Raw genomic sequence first — 20,591 nt, forward strand, 5'->3', positions numbered from 1 at the left:
ATTAAAGGCCTGGAATAATTATACTACTGCTAAACAATTTGCCTGATGAAAAATGGCGTCCATCGCCTGGGTGAAAGGGGAGGTTTGGGGGGATTTGGGTTGTTGAGGAGCACAGGCAGATGTCCACACCCGGCAGCTGTGGTCACAGAGTGATCTACAACAACTTTGGCTACTCCAAATAGAGGCTTACATCCCATCTAAACAGTTATTCCCATCTTATTCCAGAAATCGTGGTTAAAAAAATAGTAATTTTAGCTCTTAGTGATTATTTTTTTTCCATTTTGGAAGCTTTGTTTAAAGGCTCCCCTTTCTGCTCCTATCAGCCCAGCAGATTTTTCCAGGTGCATCTGAAGTACTAGTTACAATACAACAGTGGTCCAGTACCCATGCAAAAATTAATTCTGAAGACTTACTACATTTGGATGCCTCGGTGCTTGGCTTTGTAGTTACTAAGGTAGAGGAATTTTGGCCCAAAGTTCGGAAGGGGCCTGCTGACCACAGGGGAGAGAGAAAGACAGATGCAGGCCTCTACTGCCCCAGCCTGATAGCCTGCACTCTACATGCTGGCATGCCATTAAAGATCACCGCCTTTTATTGTAATTTTTTGTGGAGATAACCGGGGGGGAGGGTTCCTGAGGGACAGCCAATCGAGCGAGCTAATTCCACAAGAAGAAAAGATGTAATCTTCTCGTATAATTTTGCATGAAGAAACTTGGCAGGAGCTCCTAATTTTTGCAGGGCTCAAACCAAATCTGTTGCGTGCTTATTTTGTGAGAGAAGAATGCAATTTTATTGCGCTGGCTGGAGATAAGAGGCAGAGCTGTTTCACCTTAAACAAGCTCCTCCATCATGTCTGGGACTGTGGGACTGCTGGGACTGTCTGTATGAGCATGTGTGTGTGTGTGTGTGTGTGTGTGTGTGTGTGTGTGTGTGTGTGTGTGTGTGTGTGGTGTCCTACATTATGTATCCCATTATGTTTCCCCACATAACAAACCGCAGGTTCCTGATTCATTATGCAGTACAGTTGTATTTATGACCAGCGGCATGTGCGTTTTGATGTTTTCTTCATTTAATTACTGAGCTAAACGAAAGGCATTTACTTTCTTTCTGCAGGTGTAAGTACTGTGACCGCTCCTTCAGCATCTCCTCCAACCTACAGCGTCACATTCGCAACATCCACAACAAGGAGAAGCCGTTTAAGTGCCACCTGTGCGACCGCTGCTTCGGTCAGCAGACAAACCTGGATCGCCACCTCAAAAAGCACGAGAACGGCAATCTGTCAGGTGTGTAGCAAGTTTTGTAGACCGTGGACATATATATATATATATATATATATATATATATATATATATATATATATATATATATATATATATATATAGATATATATATATATATATATATATATATAGATATATATATAGATATATATATTGTAATAAGATACAATAATCAAGCTACTTTTTCTTTTTTTTTCTTTCCGTATTATCAGAGAAAATGAGAGCAGCATTTGCTGACTCCTTAGATTCATCAATCATTCCACTGCATAGCATAAAACAAAATATACTCCTGATCGAGAGAATCTCAGAGGCTGAGAAATTTAATTATATAAATCTGTCATCGACCTCTGCAACAACAGCACAAAATATTTTTGAATGAGCTGCTTTCATCAGCAGCACAGCTCACAGCTTATGGGTTGAGAGGTTGCATCACTCTGACTCTGAATCAGCAGAACGAGCAGTGACACCTGGCCAGGAGCCGACGGCAGCGGGCCTAAGAGGAGGTCGCCACTTAATCAGACACAATGAGCAATCCATCAAATGCAAATCAATTATCTGTCAAGCTTTCCTTTTTTCGGCATTAAATAATATATTCCCCCCACTCAACACAAAACACAAACACTATGGACTAATAATACTTTGTAGAAAAATTCTTTCTCCACAGTTTATATAATAAAACCATAGCGTCTTAAGCTTTCGGCTTTTGTATCATTACTAGCATTCAGTGGGGCCAAGTATACTCAGATGTCACATAAATTTATTTTAAACTGTCTTAAGGTCTCAAAAAATGACAAATAGAGTGAAGAATCCATATCCATTCATACAAGCACTTTCTTTTTCTATACAAAGTGCGACTTGGGGTTCAGTAACTTGCCCATGGATACAGCCAGGGATCAAACCCCCATCCTTCTAAAGCACGATTCATATTTTCCTCAGTGATGTAATGTAGATACAGATACAGATGTCACACTGACAGACTGACAAACAAAACATGTCTTTTACGGCATACTTTCATCCTTAAAACAGTTTGGGGGCATCAAGTTCAAACACATGATGACTGGAATGTATTTTCCTTCTATAGGAACTGCAATGTCGTCCCCACAGTCTGAACTGGACAGCAGCAGCGCCATACTGGATGACAAAGAGGACTCTTATTTCAACGAAATAAGAAATTTTATCAGCAACACAAGCCAGAACCAGACATCACCGGACCCCTCAGAGGAAGGGTGAGAGCAGCTTTATGTGGTGATACGTGCCCGTCTTTCCTCCTATTTCTACTTCTACAAGGAGATGGTTGTTTCTTGGCCTGGAGGGCCCGAGCTGATTCAAAAATAAATAATTAAAAGATAGGGAAAAAACAGATGAAGGGTGATCTTTTGAAAAGATACTGGTAAATCTACATTAGATTGAATATGTATTAACTGTGTGGGATTTACACACACACACAAAATATATATACAATAATGTGTCGACCACTATCCACCATTTTTAGACGTCCAATTTCATACCTTCCAGCCAGGCTTTGTTAATAACAATCGCATCATTTTGGGGGGTCTGGAGTAAAGAACTCTTATCTGCGATGACATTTAAGATTTGGAAAAGTGAGCAAGCTCTTTAAATCAATTGCCTCTTGACCACATGTAGGAAAAGATATCAATATACATGCAACTTCATCTGGGCTTTATGCAAACAAATTCTTGTAGCTGTGATCAGATCGGATAACAGTTGCGAGGTCTACTCTGGTCCCTGAGTTTGTTTTCACGCGCCCCATGTTGGTTTGATCACTGGAGGCCCGATAGAGATCTCGCAGACTAGCTCGTGATTGAGCAGAAGGCCTGTGAGAGCAGGGCCGAGCGGTAGAGTGTCAGAGGGACGGGAGGCAGGAGGGGTAGTGCAGCAGTTAGAGGACCACATCTGGAACCAACATGTCTGCCTACAGGAAGAGGGTAGAGGGGGTGGGGTCAAAGGGTCGGCTTGTGTTTCCTTTTAAAGTGCTGCACTGCTGACTGCTTCTGATAGATACTTTATCCCCAGCAAATTACCACGTTTGAAAGCGTAATTAGCGAATCTGTTTTCTTAATCACAGAGTTCTCACTCCCTCTTTTGGAGCTAGTTCTTCCTTGCAGCCCTGAATACCACCTGAACTCTCCACTCTGACGAGAACACTGCTGACGGTACAACATTATCAGTTCCTGAAATCTGAGACAAAACGACGCAAATCCTTTTTGTGCTAAAATCGAATACGGTGTAATTACCTCTCTCCCCCTCTCAAACGTATCCCTTTTAAATCCAGTGCGGCTATGCTGTTTATAAGCATTCTATAATTATGTGGTGTTGTGCTTGATGTGTTGTGTTTCCTATGAATCTCCTTCTCCCCCGTTCAATTTTCAGTCCCCTTCTCTGAATCCTTTGTGCAAGAAATGGCATATTTGGGAGCTGACGAAAGATGTCCCAGAGTGTAATTAGTGAATCAGTCTTAATGTGGTTCCAGATGATTTACCAAATGGCGGTTTCCTGTGGCACTGAAACAGAGGGACAGATTAAGACTCAGGCAGTTTGGATAGCTGGCCTTTTCCCTCTCCACAGGGATAGAGGAATGGGCTGGTTGGCAGCGCTCTCATAACTCTCCCACCAAATGGGGCTGTCAGCTAAATATTTTGCCTATTAGATGAATACGAGATAGTAGGGAAAATAAACAAGGAGAGAGGCAGAGCACTCCATTTAAGTGCTGCAATGATCAACCCAGTGCTGCTGTGCCCAAAGGGGCCTCAAAGCCTTGATGACAAATGGGATTCCGGCTCTGCTCAATTCCAGCTGCCCTGTTCTGCCTCACATCAGTTCATCTACAAACACTGGAAGAATTCCTTAATCACACTGCATATTTTCTCAAAAACAGAATGAGTATATGAATAACATAATTCAGCCAACAGGGTGGATGTTTCATTTCTTCAACCTTAAATGCCTACTGCGTTGAACAAGCCTCATGAACTAATGTTCCTGATCTGCAGGCTAAATGGCGGTCCATTTGAAGAAGAAAAGCCACTGATGGCCAGCCATAGGTCACATGACCTGGAAGATGAGGAAGCGGAAGAGTTAGGTGCGGATGAAGAAGAAGGGGAGGAGCCTAGCAACACCCCTGAAAAATCAGAAAGCAAGGTGCTCCAAAGCGACCTCGATGATCCCATCATACAAGACGAAATGGACTTGAGTGAGCCAAATGACTTGAATCTCAGCTGTAAAACTTCTCCAAGGAGGTAATTTGACACAAGGTTGCAGCTCCAAAACAAAATGCATCACTTTAAATACGATGCTTTGAAGTCAAAAGTATCCTGGCAGCTTTTAACTGATGTTTGCCATGACTTTCAGGTATAAAGACGAGGAGGAGCAGAGCAGCTACTCAGCCTTGGATCACATCCATCGCTTTACTGAAATGCGCAAGCTGGACGAGAGCGAACTGAGTGACGGAGATGGGGATGGGGATGAGGAGGACGGCTCATTTGGTTCCCCATCTCTGACTGAGGCAGTCAAACAGCCGCTCTTTAGGAAATCAAAGTCTCAGGTAGATAAAGATGCGCGCGCGCACACACACACACACACACACACACACACACACGCGCGCGCGCGTACGCTTAGATACAGACAATCCATATACACGATTATCTGCAGTGTACTTAATGTTTTTTATGTAAATAATATAGTAAATTGTAATCCACCCCTTACTCCTTCAGGCTTATGCCATGATGCTGTCCCTGGCTGAAAAGGACACTCTTCACCCAGCTACCCACACCCCAGCCACCATGTGGCACAGTCTGGCACGGGCTGCCGCTGAATCCAGTGCCATCCAATCCCTCAGCCATGTATGATGACACCTCTTTGCACCTACCTTTTCAGCTCTCAACCCGACCCTGATCCACCTATGGCACTGGCAGTCCACTGCAGGGGCTATTTTGCAGGAATCCCTGATTGTCCACAGAGTGACTGCTGAGCAGGAACCACAGCCCACCCGACTGCTGAGTGAGGCGCCTTACCCCCAAAACACGGCAACTGCCCATGCAAAATCCATCCCAACCCAAGCCCCCCCCCCAAAAAAATATTCCTCCAGCAGATAGAGAGCAAAAATGTCCCTCTGAGACCCTAAAATTGATTTGTTACATTGACACCAACCAGGATGTGGTGAAAATAATAATGCTAAAGTAATAATAGCCGTATTTATTCTTCTGAATTTCTATGTTTTGCACAGCAAAGGCAGCTGAAAGTTGTGGGAAGTGGATATGCTGATTTGTCGTCACTCGACTGAATTTTCTGGCCGGCACATACAAAGCAAGAAGAACATTTTACACCGAGAGTAACGCTGGTGGCGTCTAAGACAGCTGGTTTCAGCCTAGCATGTTTCACAGTGTGTAAAGCATAAGAACCAGAACGAGAATTCCCTTTGAACCCCCGGAGAGATCAACAGGTGTTTCCCATGAATACATGATGATAAAACATTAAAAGGTCGGGCGAGCAACCTCGGTTCAGATGAAAATCGTTCCATGTAAGGATAGCACTGGCGGTGCTTTAATATCACTGAACTGAAGTACAAACATAAGATAGCGATTGCTCAACTAAAATCAGGCCAGTCTCCCATCTGCATCTTTCATAGCTGTGTGTGTCTGCACAATCATAGCACTGTACACAAGTGTCTGACAACTGTTGTCCACTGCACTCCATCCTGCCCACCTGCGATGTCTGTGAAAGGATATAAATAGATTGTCTGTTTAGTGGAAGAGAAGAAAACACGACGATTTTTTTGCTTTGTTTTGTTTTGTTTAATTTACTGAAATAAGTATCCAGTGCTGAAGTTAACTGTTGTTCTGTCGAGGACATAAGTCTTTTTCAAAGCCCTTGAATCCATCCTAGTCCACCAACAATACCACTAAATAGCCCGAATGCTTGTTGTTAGCTACTCCATGCTTGTGTGTCTTTCATTTTTAGACAATCACGATTTTGTTTTTCATTTTGGTTTCTGTTGGTGTTGTTGTTGTTATTTGCTGTTGTATTTTGAGAATTGTATTTATTTCTTGGCAAACTGTAGTTTGTTTACTGAATAGCACTGCTCTTAGCCCGGGCAAGGGGGAGATTCCCAGCCGGGCCAATCCCACAGTTCAATGGGGTTTGTAGATTACATTTGAGGGCCGGATAGTATTAAAACATACAATTCACTCCTTATTCTACTAATGAAATCAGTTGATGAATAGATATTACTTAGGGGTTTTTTCTATGACAATTTATTGATTCAAATGTAAAAAAAAAAAAAAAAAAAAAAAAGAAAAGAAAAAAAAGAAAAACAGTATAAGGAATTAATAATAAAAAAGCCAGGTATAATTTCTTCATAAGCGCATGATTGGTCTGATAAGATCTGTATCTGACATTTTCTACGGTTGTCTGCAAGCTTGTGTGATGTTCGGTTCATGTTAATCCCTTGTGCCAAACTTATGATAAATAACAGATTAATTTCATTTATTTTCCCGTTTTGAGGGACCAGATTTTTCTTTTTTTTTTTTTGGTTTGTTTATTTGTTTTTTGTCGTTGTTTTTGTTTATAATCGACTTTAAAAAGTAATCAGCAAGTTGAGGTACTTTGTTTTAATGCTTTCTACAATGTAACTGTTATGCATTTCAATTCAATACTGTGGGAGGAACAACTAAGAAATAAAGGACTACAATGTGGATTGACATGTTTTCGTTTCTCTCTTTATTACTCCAGAAAATAATTTTACTCGCTCTTTGTCCGTCCATCTCCCTCGCGCCTCCTCGCTCCATACAGTCCTTCTGGCTGCCCATCATTTTGACCCACGTCAAAATTTATACTAAGAGACAAGAGTCAGAACACCACCTGGCGCTTTCTTCTGGCGCTCCCATGGCCTCCAAGAGCGAGGGAGAGTCTGAACTCTGGTCCTCTTTATTTTTTTTTGAGGCCTTGGCTCACAAAGTGACGGAGATGCAGAGAAAAGGCTGGAGAGGGCTTGAATGTGGTAGTGGGAGCGGAGGCAGGAATGTGTCCTCTCTATTTGTGTCCGTTTGTGGGGCATGATGGATGAGGTGGGTAGATGTGATGACCTGGCTCATCGCTCAAACACTCAATAAGAGTCCCATCCTGCAGCAGGCCTCCCCATCCGGCACCCCCCTGCCCCCGTCACTGCTTGCTGCCAGCCAACGTGGGCGGACATTGTGGCTGGGAGGGTTGGAGGTTTAGTGGCCCCATTGTCCAGCGAGTAGCTCAAGTGGGGGTTGGAGAATTGGGCATGACAGTGAAGATGGCTGGCGCTGACACTCTACATTTACAGTGCTCTTGGCACCCTAATGGATGGGTTGTTTTTCTAAGGCCCATCGTCAGCCCTCTGGGCTCTGTGGGGTGCCCAACTTTGACGAGGTCATAGTGGGTCACGCTGCATTGATGAGGTCAGTATGGGTCGTCCAGCTTTGATGAGGTCAGCGGTAGTGATCTTGCAAGCTAGGAACATAATGAAGTGACATGATATTGGTCTTGAGTATGGGTTGTGCCATCTGCACTATTGGGGACTCATTCAAGCTTATCTGACAACGGAAGTTTGTCAGCAACCAGAACACATTTGTATCTGCTGATCCAATTTAAAAAAAAGAAACTTTGAATCATTTGGAAACTGAAAAACTGACTGAGTCAGAAAATATGAATATTTACAGCTTTTTACTCACTTCTGCCAAAACCACCACCATAAGGTTAGTGAAAGTCAACCAAAGCAGTCAAGTTGTTGGCCTCAAAGCCAAAATAATGACCTGAATAAAACTATAAAGCTCTCTGGAGCTCACGGGGAACTTCAGAGCAGGATTTGAATTCTGTCTGCTTACACTTACAAAACATTTCTTTTACATTGTTCATAGTCACTGGTATCCTTTCTTAAAACAGCTTTTGTGTGCCCCCTTCACATCACCCTGGTGTTATATATGCTGCTGAAATGGCAGATATCGCATAAAAAAAAGCAATGTCTTAAGAGGCTTACTAATTAGTTACTAAGAGACTTACTAAGTGAATTAAAAATATATATGCATCAAGTTCAGAGATAATTCCAATCAATTTGCATGAGTTCAGAAAGGCAATGATGCACACGTCTGCAGGTGCAATAGAGGAAACTGCTAAACAACAGTTACACCTTGACTGCATCTGGCAACTAACTTTGCTGCAGCATTAAGCCACCAGAACCTCAGAGGTGTTGCCCCCGCTGCTATTCAAATTGCCCATGTAATTACATCACCTACATAAAAAGTTCCCCTAGACAAAAGTCCAAAGGCACTGGCTCTGGAAAGAGCACCAAAATATTATGAATGGACAGCACAGTGTATAGTTCCATTGTTCGTGGGCAGCGGAGTGACACAAGGGTGTGTTTGGCACTGGCGTGTGCACTGGTTTGATCAGTGTTGATTGGAACATGCCAGTGTCACCCATGTGTCCACTCACACTTAATCAACACACTGGGACGAGCCGCTGCCGTCATTAACCCACACCTTCTCATAAAGGGCTCAGTGTGTATCCGTGTGTGGCTGGCAAGGCCCTGGATGAATGTGTGTGTAAGTGTGTGTTTAAACAGCTAAGGAAGTGAGACAGAAGAGTGTACATTAGTCACTGCAATCAGTTTTAGTTAAATGTGAGAAGTGTGTGTGTTTCTGTTTCGCAGGGTTTAGGCCCTTAAGGTGCTGTGCCACTACAGTGTGTGTGTAGTCTGGTGGGCACTCTGTGGGCAGTGCTTCGTGGGGCTCAGAGCCACTCAGCTAATGGGGCATCTGGCACAGCCTCAGAATCCATCAGGCCTCATTACAGCTCCTGTTCAGCCACCGTCCTCTTTTTACCCCCTCCTATCTTCCCCTCCTTCTTTCGCTCCTCACCCTCAACCCTTTTTTCCTTTCCTTTTCCACCCGTCCATGCAGTCAGCCCCGTGTGGTGTGCAGTTGCCCTGCTCCGCTTGCTGGAACATACATCACACCCTCAGAGAGAGAGAGCGAGAGAGAGAGACCATCACAGCTGGCAGCTCTCACATTGATTGACTTGGCACCCATGCTGACTCAGACACCAAGGGAAACATTGCAGAGAAGGAGACACGGAGGGGTGTGGGAGTGTATCCTTCAGGGAGGAATGAGGGGCTGGTATGGAGGGACACTAAAGCTAACAGCTGGCCAAAGTGTGTTTCTGAGTGTGTGCTTGTGTGTGTGTTTGAGTGGGGAGACACCGCAAACCACCTCATCAACTTTCTGTTGTGTTTACAGTTACAGTAGCGCGTCCTCTGTCTATGTCCCATGTGTGTACAGGACAACCAAACCAATTCCTCACTACTTGTTCTTCTTCTTCTCTCTTGGAAAGCAGCAGAGTTTAAGGTTGTGGTTTCATTACGCTGTTCGTTTTTCTCCCTGGAGGCTACGGGCCATTAGTGTTATTGATGGACACTCAGTAGAGTTCCGAGGAACAGACCGAGACAAAGCAGCCCAGCCGTGCACATGGTTTTAATATGACGAGTCTAATCAGGATAGGCGTGGTGGCAGAACCACTTGAGGCCTGCTATTGAAATCATCTCCTCTCTTGCTCATGGATTAGATTAGAGGCTATCGGCTCCATTGTTGAAGGACTGGGCATGCATATTTTGGTTTTGGTACTTCTGGAGTCACTTAAACATAAAATGTTTGTAGCACAAAATTGACAATATATGCTGACATTAATTAGCATACAGCATGATCCATTCATTTATGTGCACTCACTTGAATTAGAGTTCTGTCAAAGTTCTTTTCTGTGCTGAGCTCCCCCCAGTGGTGGAAGTAGCAATGTGCACCTACCTGCAAAATTTGGGTTTAAAAACTCTCCCAGTTAATTAAATAAACTTCAAATATAGTGAGTGTCTAGTTAGAGCAAGTGATAACATAAATTCTGCTGAAAGACAAAAAAAAAAAAAAAGAAAAAAAAAGAGTCATCCTTTCTTCAGGCTTGTAGTCAAACAAGCCGACATATCTAAACCAAAGATACGCTCTTTACACCACGCGCCCCCAGAGTGTGGGAGAGTTTCTTGATACAAATCTTTTTTACATCCCCGACATTTAAGATTTATTTTTTCAGGCAGCAACCAAACAAATGGTGCAGGACGTGTTGAAATGATTTCCCCTTCACTCTTTTATCTGAGCAGACAGCTTTGTCAGCTGGAGTTCAAAACACTGTGGCCTTCTGGGAGATCTGGTTCAACGCAGAGGGGCAGAAATTATCTCTGGGACGTGAAGCTATGGCAGCAAAGTGATAGAATCTCTCTTGCAAAGAGTGGCGTATGCTTAATTACAGCGAAAAAGTACCCGTGATGCGATCTTACCTTTTACGGACTATTTCATCGACAGTTTCCTCCAGCCCTCTCTTTTTCTCGCTCCCTGATAAGCCAGCATGCGTGCAACAGCGGGGCATTTTGTGTTCGCTCATAAAGTCTTTCTGCACAAAGGCCATGCTTTATTCATTTACTTGCAATGGAACAAAAGTGTCCTTTGAAATTCTGGCACTCTCAAAAAGCTTTTCATATCTCAAATCATGCAAAAGAAAACCAAAACAAAAAAACAAGGACGCTGAAACATACTGTATCAATGCAATATCAGTCCTAGAAGAGCCAAGCCTCTGCACAACAGCGTGGTAAGCATCTCTTGTTTGTAGCCATTTAGATTAGATATTTTGCCATGCCAGTCCCTCATTTACGGTGCTGCTCGCCCAGCGTGCTGCTGTGGAGAGGCTGATACGGTGGTGCAGCGGCCACCCAGAGCTCGGTGGATGGATGGCCTCTCTGGGCGTGTTTGACTGGAAACAGGTGTGTGTCATCTGAAGATGAAGGCCCAGCCGATAAACATTATTGGAGAACATCTGCTGCTTGTCACAACATGGGGCGAGCAGGAGCGCGCCGCCATCCATCAGCCTCACTGGAGAGTGAGTGTTTAGGGTGGGGTGGGGGGAGAGTCCCCTGGTACTGAGCTCACTCACCTATCACTCAACCCAGGACGTCCTGGATATAGGGTGCATGCATGGTCCAGGCACCTGCCCGCCAGTGCCGGACCACAGCCGCCGTTGGCCAACGGGAGAGAAAACGCTCCAGTGGACATGAAAAATGCCTCAGGGAGAGTGCACTTGCTCTCTGATGCTGACACACACACACACACACACACACACACACACACACACACACACACCTTAACACTCAGCTCAGGTAACCCACCGTTTACTATCAGGAAGGCAGGCATGGCCTTAATGCTTGACCCTGCCCAGGCTGATGATGAGAGATGTCTGGTAGTTGCCTTGCTCAAATTTGCACACTGACACACACAAACACACTAAGAGCCACATGATCCCATAGCTCTCAATGACAGCTGAAACCTCCACCCATACCTTACTGCCCTCCCACCCCCAAACCCCCAGCCCACACAACTTAGGGATCACAAAAATCAATACCATGCAACGCTGCGTTCATAGCACACATTACAAAAAAAATAGATGGTTAGTTAAAGGAAATGTCCACAGATGTGTTTGTTGTTATTTATTTGGTTCACGGCACCGTCACAGATGACAAAATGAAACATACTAACTGGCTGATAAATCAAATGTATCTTCTCTTTTAAACAATGTAGCACCACTGATATGCCAGGAAATGAGCACAGTAGGGTTACGAGTGATACAACTGGCACCGACCTGAGATATAATACAAATAAAGTTTTTTACAAAAAATAAAAACAGACGAACACCAATCGAGATAAAATGTCTTGTAAAAGTAGTGCAGTAGTGAAAGGGTGAAATGAGTTTCTACTACTGTAAGTCCAGAGAAAAGTGCAGTAACATTTTCTTTTGTTGTTGTTTTTTGGGGGTTTTTTCGTAAAATTGCCCACCTCTGTGTCAGCAGCTCACTTGGCGAACACAAATCTGAAAGAAGTTTAAATGTAATGACTCGCGACCAGCACTGCACCAGGAAAACCTGTGGTCAGCGCTAATAAATTGAGTGTTTGAATTGCAGGGAAATGAAATTTGGTCAAGCCAAACTTAACCTTAAAGTGAGTTGAGACGAATATTGGGCCATTATTGTGTCCCAGAGCCAGCTTCTTCACAAATGAACTGGTTATCTGATCTTCATTCTTTTCAGAGGGAAAAGCGTTAACATTAAAATGCAAAAAATGTATCTGAAAAGTGCAAGCACCACTGTGAGACTCTTTCCAGCATTTAACAGGCCACTTTGGTGCACATAAAATATTCTATTTTTTCACTTTTGGACCATATTTTTGTGTCTCGCGTTGACTTTTTCTGTGTGTGTTCATCTTTTGTGTTTTAAAATAAGTAAACAAGCTGCCCCGGTATTTCTAAATCTGTTTCATACATTTTTATTTTTACATAGATATATGCTTGGCATTCTTTTACACTAAACATTAAGCCTTTTATGGACACCCACATAAAAAAAGTGGCAGTAGATGAAAAGAATCTCGTGTCAGTGACAAATGTAATTCAGGTGTGTGTGTGTGTGTGTGTGTGTGTGTGTGTGTGTGTGTGTGTGTGTGTGTGTGTGTGTGTGTGTGTGTGTGTGTGCGCGCGTATTGCTAAGGAGCTTGTGTAACTCTGAACTTTTAATTTTAGATTGACTGGGTACGTTTGAGTTCATGCTCCTTTGAAGGCCTCTCACATGCCAGGTCCACTAGTTGATCGCCCCCGAGCTTGGGATTTGGTGATTGAGTGCCAGTTTCTGACAGCCGACTACAAGTTTGAGCGAACATATTAACACCAGCATTACCTTTACCGAGATGATCTGAGTAATGCTTCACTGAGCCAAGTCCTGTGTTTGAACACCCAGTCAGATGTTTGTACCTCTGCTTGGGTTATGTGGTTTGTGGCTGCCTGTTCTTCTCTTTCGTTGGGACACAGAGAAGTTCAGCACTCCCGGGGTTTGGTGGAGCGGTGCTGAAAAGAAAAAAAAAGAGGCAAGAAGACATCAGCACTATTTGCAAATCAAAAGCAAATGTTCTGGGGATTTTGGAGGAGAAGTTACTGCTACGTAGTCTCCCCGTGCGCTTGGCTTTGAGGAGGTAAAATGAAGACAGCTTCAAGACTGGCTTCATGCTGGGTGCAGATTAAAATAACTGTCAGGAGACAGGAGCAGCTATTGAGAGAGACAGGGTGACACACAGAGTGATGGGGCTCAGCCTCTCACACTTCATGACACAGTATTTCACTAAAGCTGGTTCAGCTTTACAGCCCTTGACCCTGGGTGTCTATGTTTTCTGTGTGTGCGAGTGTGTGCGCATGTGTGTGGTCAGGTATTAGTCATGTTGTGGGGACTTGAGTGGATTTACAGAGACACATTATGGGTTGGTGTCTCCCAAAAGGCAACAAAAAGTCAGTGCTCACAATGTGAATTGTTAATTTGAAAGGGGAGGACACTCTTTAAGGTTAAATGATGATAGAGGTTAGGCAGATAATCTGTAGTCCTCTAATGTAATGATACATGGTTGTCTGTGTCTACAATACTGTGCAAAAGTCTTGAGTCACACCTCATTTCTTTATATTGTACTTTACTGTGATTTTAAGTAGTCTTGATAGTTCCCCAGGCTTTCTGAAGGTCTTTCAAAAACATTTTCACTCATTGGCTAATTTTTCAGTCTTTTTTAATTCCAATTCTTGTGCCTGATCAATTTTAGAGGAATGTTTTTTCTTTCTTTTTTTTTGTTTTGCGATATAACAGACAACTTAGCAGAGAACTAATTTTGAACTGTATTTTCAGGCCCTTTGCTACTTGCAGCTTTGTTCCCTCTTATTTAACTGAATCTACAAAAAATGCAATAGACAGTTTGACAGACATAGCATAGTATTTTTGTACCACCAAGGTGGTTCCCATGAGTTTCATAGATAAAAGCGTGATATGAGATATATCATGCAATATATATTATGCAATCTATCCTAAAAAAAATGAGGAAACTTGACAAATGGAAGACAAAACGAAGAAGTGGAAGGCCTAAAACCAAATCCTTTTAAAAGTGATGTAATGATCATCAGATTACATCAGAGTTTGATCCACCATTCAATACCATCTGAAAATGATCTGATTGACAATGGCTTTTCAATATGACAATGATCCCAGACACACTTATAATGCAGTAAAAGCACACAGTGCAACACAATCATTGATGGATTGGCCTCCCCAGAGCCTGAACCTCATCATTATTGAAGCAGTGCGTGATCATCTTGACAGAGAACAAAAGGCAGACGACATCCAAAGAAGAGCTTTGAATGTCCTTCAAGAAGCCTGAAGAACTATTCCTGAAGACTACTTGTATTTTGCCTTGTATGCTGTATTTCCATGTATGTTTGCAGACTTCAATAAATTCCTCCACCTATTTCCCATTTACTTCCACACATATGCAAAAATTAGAGGTTGCTCAAGTCTTTTAGATACTTGCACTATGCGTCTCATAGTGCAAGTATCTATTTTCTTCGTGTGTTTACCTTCACTACATGAAGGGTCAAGCCAGGTGAGCGGGCACAGGCAACGTCCATTCACCCTATCACAGCGGGCCCTGTCAGAACAGCGACACAGCAGGGAGCACTCAGGGCCAAAACGGTCTTCGTCACAGGCTGAGAAAAAAAAAAAGGCACAGTGAAAGAAATGAGGAAATTCAAAGAAAGGAAAGACTTGACGCAAGACACCCTAAGTGATCTTTTTTTAATATCTATTTTGGATTTAAGTGAATCATGTTAATAAAAGTAATATCTACTTTTTTCACATCTGTGCCCCGTTCTTCCTGGGGGACAGAGACAGCGTCCTGTCGATGGGTCACATGGGGCCTCGCCAGCACAGTCACATGATCTTTCACAGTTCGGTCCAAAGCTGCCAGCCTCACATCCTGAGAAGAAAAAACAGAAACATTCACACGCATACTTTGAAAAATGCAGTAATGATCATTCAAGTTCTTCTTTAACTACACGGAAACTGCTTCATTAGACATGAATAGCCTGGGAGTGCACTGAAACCTGCTGTAAGTAGTTGATAACACGTGTATACGTAAAAATATCCTTTTTTTTAACATAATCCCTTTTAGAACGAGATGTCGATTAACACATTTAATAAACATTTTGGAAATTGAAATTTAGTTCTTAGCACACATGCAAATATACATTTAATGGAAATGAATGGATTCACATACAGTACTAACAACAGCATTTAGTTATAAGAAACTGTGCATAAACATTTTCTCAGATAGACACAAACACCCTGATCGATCCAGGTCGGTGTCTGAGGCATGTGGCTACCTTCTAGCTGCTCTTCAGTGCTCAGTCCTATCTCCTGCTGGTACTGAAGTGGCCATTAAGGCACTCAAACTGGGGCTGAGAGCCCCACGAGCTTGCAGGAGGGCATGAGGATGTAACAAGAATGCATTAAGCAGTAGGGAAACACCCGTCTCTCATCAAATAACCAGCCTGCCTGCCCACCTACCTAACAGCCTGTCTGCCAGCCACCACACACTCACATTTTGCTGGAAGTCTCTCATTCATTCATGCTCATATCTCCCCATGTACAGTCGCAGCTGGCTATCCAGGTGGCCATTTAACAATGAGCACAAACATGTGACTGTGAGCACTGCTGTGTTTTAAGTCTTCGCAGACATGCTGAATTACAAATATCCCTCTTTGTTACTCGTTTAACCTTTACTCCCATGTAGTTGCATGTAACATACTTACGTCTTTGGCACTGTGAGCCATGGTAGCCCGGTGGACACGCACATTTGCCTGTCACAGGATCGCACGCTTGCAGCACCTTACAAACGCAGGTGTGTGCGCAATTCACTCCAAAAAACCCAGATGGGCACGCTGGGAGGAACACAAGACAGAGGATTTAGGTTGGTTAAAAAGGTGTTTTATCTGGATTCATTCAGTCTTCTATGTGACCAGGGTAGTTTGAAAAAGATCTACATTTCATAATGTCAACGGGACTTCTAGTAACCTTATAACCAAGTTTTCTTTTCTTTATTTCGAGTGAGGGTTTGCATACTGTGTTGACAGGAGTGGCCGTAGTATCCTGCAGTACAGCTGCAGCTGCCAGTGAAGCGGTCGCAGGTCCCATTGTTGAGGCATGGACAGTCTTGTGCACAATCAAGCCCATATTTTCCCTGTGGACAGGCTACACACACAGACACACACAATGGGTTGATAACACTAGAAAGAAATGTGACATATAAGCCTGAGTGATGATTATTGGAGTAAAAAAGTAAAAAAATGTGTGCATCAAACATTAAACACTGAAAACATTAAAACTGGGGAAAATGTCTTCTTCATAAATGCAGACTGAAGTCCATCATGTAGCTAATAATGGGGAAACTACTGCAATATAAAGTTTGTTGTTGGCTTTTAATTTGAAATGACCACAATCAAATTCTGCTGAGTTTAGGATTTTTTTTATTGTGGAATATCTGGAGTACCTGTCTCACAGCGGGGTCCAGTCCAGCCGAGGCCGCACTTGCAGGACCCATCACTGGGGTCACACAAAGCCCCGTTCAGACAGCTGCAAGCGTTTCTGCACTGCATGCCATAGCGCCCCCTGGGACACACTGGAGAAACAATTTTCAGGAAACATCATAATACACTAGAACTCTTCTGTTCAGCAAAAGCACTAGTGGTTGCACCAAACATAAAACACACACAGTGCACAGCTCGCGCTTTCCCTTGTCTCTTTCACACACGCGCGCGCGCACACACACACAAACGCGACTGCACTAACCACGCTCGTGTTTATTTAAGCAACAGTTTCTAAAGAGATGGCAAAGTAGCCTAATTTGGCGCTGATATAAAAGAATAATCATGTTTCTCTGGGTAATTTAGATTGGGAAAACAATAAGCAAGCCGTCTTTGATTCCCCTGTTTATTTATTTGCTTCCTTGCCAAATCCAGCGACACGGAACACAGAGAATGAGCCACTTTAGGTTTATGTAAACATTCAACAAGAGGAACTTAAGAGGTGGTATGTCCAAGTACATGCAGGAGGCTGAAGACGAGAACATTTAGTGCAGGCAGCGCTGGAAATTCCCTGTTTGCAATCCAGCTGAATTGCTGATAAAAGGAGAGATTAAGAAAACTCAGCTCTGCCTCTGTTTAGTGGGAATAAAAGCCCTGTGATCATCGCAGCGCTTACACTGAGGAAATGGAGAATTTGTAACTTAAATACACAGGGAAAATGTTGAAAACTACACCCTCATTTTAGTGGTTGTTTCTCATTTCTAGTTAAGTGTCCTGTTTCTAAAGAACTCATTAGAGCCAGTGGTTCCTAATGATGCATGGCAGTCTCAGTGGTGACTCTCTGTAAACTCGAGAGGATTGTAAAAGAAAAATGTCTAAATATAAAGCCTGTTTGATATGTGTGATATGGTTCTGCTTAAAGTTGAACAGCGAGGTGACACTTTAAAGCTGCTGCAAAATGTTAAATGTGCCAGTATGTATCCTGTTTAGAGTCAGTCTTGAAACTACTCTTGTAGTTCTTTGAATATCATTCTCTGATGTGCAGCACTGTTCTTGCCACTTTGCATCTAAAATTCTGCAAATATATAATTTTGCACTAATATACTGCAAATAAACATCCTCGGTTTAACGTTACCTTGCTCGCAGGACAATCCCATCCTACCAGGGCCACAGATACACCTCCCGGTTACTGGGTGACACTGTCCTCCTTCCCCACACGTGCACATCTTAGCACAGTCTTTCCCATAGTATCCACTTGGACAACCTGCATGAATAGATATGCTTTCATCCATATGAAAGAACAAATTAAAAACTATGCATGTATTAATTTTACTGTCATGGTCCTGGGCCGTGTTGGCCCAGTATTCTTAGTTCTCTTGTATTTTTGTATTCAGTTCCCTGTTTAGGTTCTGTTTCCTGAGTTGCCCTGTTATGTGGTTCCCTGTGTGCTTTCCCTTTGTGACTCTCACCCCCTGTGTGCCCCTCTATGTATTCATGAGCCCTTGTCCCCTTTCGTGTTTTATTCCATGTTTTCCCCAGCCTGTTATGTCTGTGTTCTCCCCGTGCTCTCTCCTCCTGTCTGAACCTCTGTACTTCCTGTTTTACTTTGACAGTCTCTCGTCAGTATGCGTCATGTTGTGTTCACTCCTGCCCTGTCTCGTTATGATTATCTGTGTCAGCTGTGTTCCCCGTGTGCTCCCACTTCCCTCGTTAACCCTCTGTGTATTTATGTCTGCGTCTCCCTCATAGCTGCGTGGATTTCCCTGTGTCTCTCTGCAAGTATTAGTTATTGTTCCCGGTTTAAGTTTTGTATTTCTTGTGATCTGCCTTCCAGCATTAAAGCTGTGATTTTGAGTCTATCCCCTGAGTCCGTGAGTTTGCATTTTGGGTCCTCATCCTGCCTGCCACACAGCTATCATGACAGAAGACTACGACCAGTAATGGACCCAGCAAACTCCGTTCGGAACCGGCAGCGCGCAAACTCCGCCTTCCCTAACGAGAGGAGAAGGCAGGAGGCTCGGCACGCCCGGGAGCACGAGTCTGCCTTTCATGGGACTCTATGGGCGCTAGGTGGGCCGCGCAGCGTCCAAATGGCAAAGGCTGCTGCTTTTCCCCCACACCGCCCCACGGTAAGAAGAGTTGGAGGAGTCAGCCTATCGCCTGCCACAACTCCTCCGGCATTTTCGACTTCTGGTTCGCCTCTCCGGTCGCCGCCCACGTCCCGCGCAAAGAAGAGGGTTACTCGGCGGTCGGGGAGTGGTTTCGAGCCGACGACAAACGGCCTTACCCCGCTGCAGGCTTTTGCGCTCTACCTGGGACTTCCGCGCTCAGAGCTGCACAAGCTCCCTGTCTCTCCGGCGCAGCCTGGTTCGTCATCGGCTCAGCCAGCCGACATCACCGAAGTGCCTGCGCCCACTGCCTCGGGAACTCACGGCACAGTTCCCGGGAAAACACGACGCTCACGCCGTCGCCACGCTAAAGCTACTGAGCAAGCTCCGGTGGTGAGTGAATCTGACTGCTTTTTCCATGCGAGTTCCAAGCCCGACCGTCTCGGACAGTATTCGTTTTCTGAGTCCGCTGTTTTTCACGTCCATAACTCACCAGAGAAGAACGAAAAGGTTGAATATGACTGTGTTTCTAGGCCTCATACTGTTTCTACGTTCGCCTCCGCTTCGATTACGCACGAGACTGACTTCATCACCACTCTAGAGACTGCTGTTCATGCTAAATTAAAGAATCCTGGCACTATAAGCCCCGTGCGCGTCATCCCTGAGGCCATTAACTCTGGGTCTGTTAATTCTGGTCCTGCAGTGCCTACCCTCACGCCCGTGTTTGAGAGCGACTATGTTTCCTGTGCTCCTCCCAGGTCAGCAGCAATTAACTCACAGACAGATTATTTCACCGTAGAGAAGCAAAAGACCGCTTTTGAGCCGCATACTTGTGAACAGCACTGTGAAGTTAACAGTTCTGCGGTCTCTGTACCTGCTGAGTGTGAGACTGTGAGTGGTGTGTCCACTCCTGGACTATGCTGCTCCCCAACCTGTATATTTAGAAACTGTCTGGGTGAATGCTCCTGTGTCCATAACGGATCCCTTTGTGCCCGGTATTACAGACTCTGACTCTGCTAAACCTGGATCTTCCTGTGCAATGACTGTTTTAGAGACTGCTACTCCTAAGATGGACAGCTTAAGGCCTACAGCAGGGGTGCTCAATACGTCGATCGCGATCGACCAGTCGATCGCAAAGGTAGTATTGGTAGATCGCATGGCATTAAAAAAAATAGATGCCAGCCTATCATCCATCCCGTCACTTGATTGATACAGGGAAGCCAGTCAGATGACATCAGATTTTTTCTGACGCTTAGGTCGCTGCGCATGCGCAAACAGCGGCGCGAAGTGTAGTAAAACTGACAAGCTAGTCAGCGAGTTAACTCCAATTTTTAGCTCTTGGTTTCTTCTCTTAAACCTAAGAAAGGGTTAAAAATGAGTGAGGGAGCTGGACCAAGTAAGAAGACAAAAACGTATCACTTTCATACGGAATGGGAGGAGGACTTTTTTTTTTTTCCACGATGTCATTTTCGAAGTGCGTTTGCTTCATCTGCCAGGCTACCATCGCAATGCCAAAGAAGGGAAATGTGGAGCGGCATTTTCAAACTGTTCACGGAAAATGACAGGTAATGACAAAAAAAATTTACATTGTTAATTGTGTTGTGAAATATTGGATATTGCGGTTATGCATGTATATACATTGTAGATATAAAGAATCCTCAATATATTTATAAATAAGTATGTTTTGGATTTTTGT

General features: G+C 43.8%; 2 protein-coding genes across 16 annotated transcripts in view; one reads left to right on the plus strand and one right to left on the minus strand.

The window, feature by feature from the left end:
• mecom (MDS1 and EVI1 complex locus) overlaps positions 1 to 6,994 on the plus strand; it is a 125,485-nt gene extending 118,491 nt beyond the window's left edge. For all 12 annotated transcript variants that reach the window (XM_082503155.1, XM_082503164.1, XM_082503160.1 and 9 more), the window contains 5 exons: positions 1,114 to 1,283; positions 2,362 to 2,506; positions 4,289 to 4,534; positions 4,647 to 4,839; positions 5,009 to 6,994. In XM_082503155.1, the coding sequence (XP_082359281.1) occupies positions 1,114 to 1,283; positions 2,362 to 2,506; positions 4,289 to 4,534; positions 4,647 to 4,839; positions 5,009 to 5,143 (889 nt within the window). In that variant the 3' untranslated portion in view covers positions 5,144 to 6,994. The remainder of the gene's footprint in view (positions 1 to 1,113; positions 1,284 to 2,361; positions 2,507 to 4,288; positions 4,535 to 4,646; positions 4,840 to 5,008) is intronic.
• A 4,829-nt stretch (positions 6,995 to 11,823) lies between these two features.
• Positions 11,824 to 20,591, minus strand: part of egfem1 (EGF-like and EMI domain containing 1) — a 59,428-nt gene continuing 50,660 nt past the window's right edge. For all 4 annotated transcript variants that reach the window (XM_082503152.1, XM_082503153.1, XM_082503151.1 and 1 more), the window contains 7 exons: positions 17,923 to 18,051; positions 16,754 to 16,882; positions 16,327 to 16,455; positions 16,017 to 16,145; positions 15,053 to 15,181; positions 14,784 to 14,912; positions 11,824 to 13,241 (listed from right to left, as the gene is read on the minus strand). In XM_082503152.1, coding sequence (XP_082359278.1) covers positions 13,135 to 13,241; positions 14,784 to 14,912; positions 15,053 to 15,181; positions 16,017 to 16,145; positions 16,327 to 16,455; positions 16,754 to 16,882; positions 17,923 to 18,051 — 881 coding nt within the window. In that variant the 3' untranslated portion in view covers positions 11,824 to 13,134. The remainder of the gene's footprint in view (positions 13,242 to 14,783; positions 14,913 to 15,052; positions 15,182 to 16,016; positions 16,146 to 16,326; positions 16,456 to 16,753; positions 16,883 to 17,922; positions 18,052 to 20,591) is intronic.

Source organism: Aulonocara stuartgranti (assembly GCF_965226115.1).
Source record: "Aulonocara stuartgranti genome assembly, chromosome: 14".
Lineage (NCBI taxonomy): Eukaryota > Metazoa > Chordata > Actinopteri > Cichliformes > Cichlidae > Aulonocara > Aulonocara stuartgranti.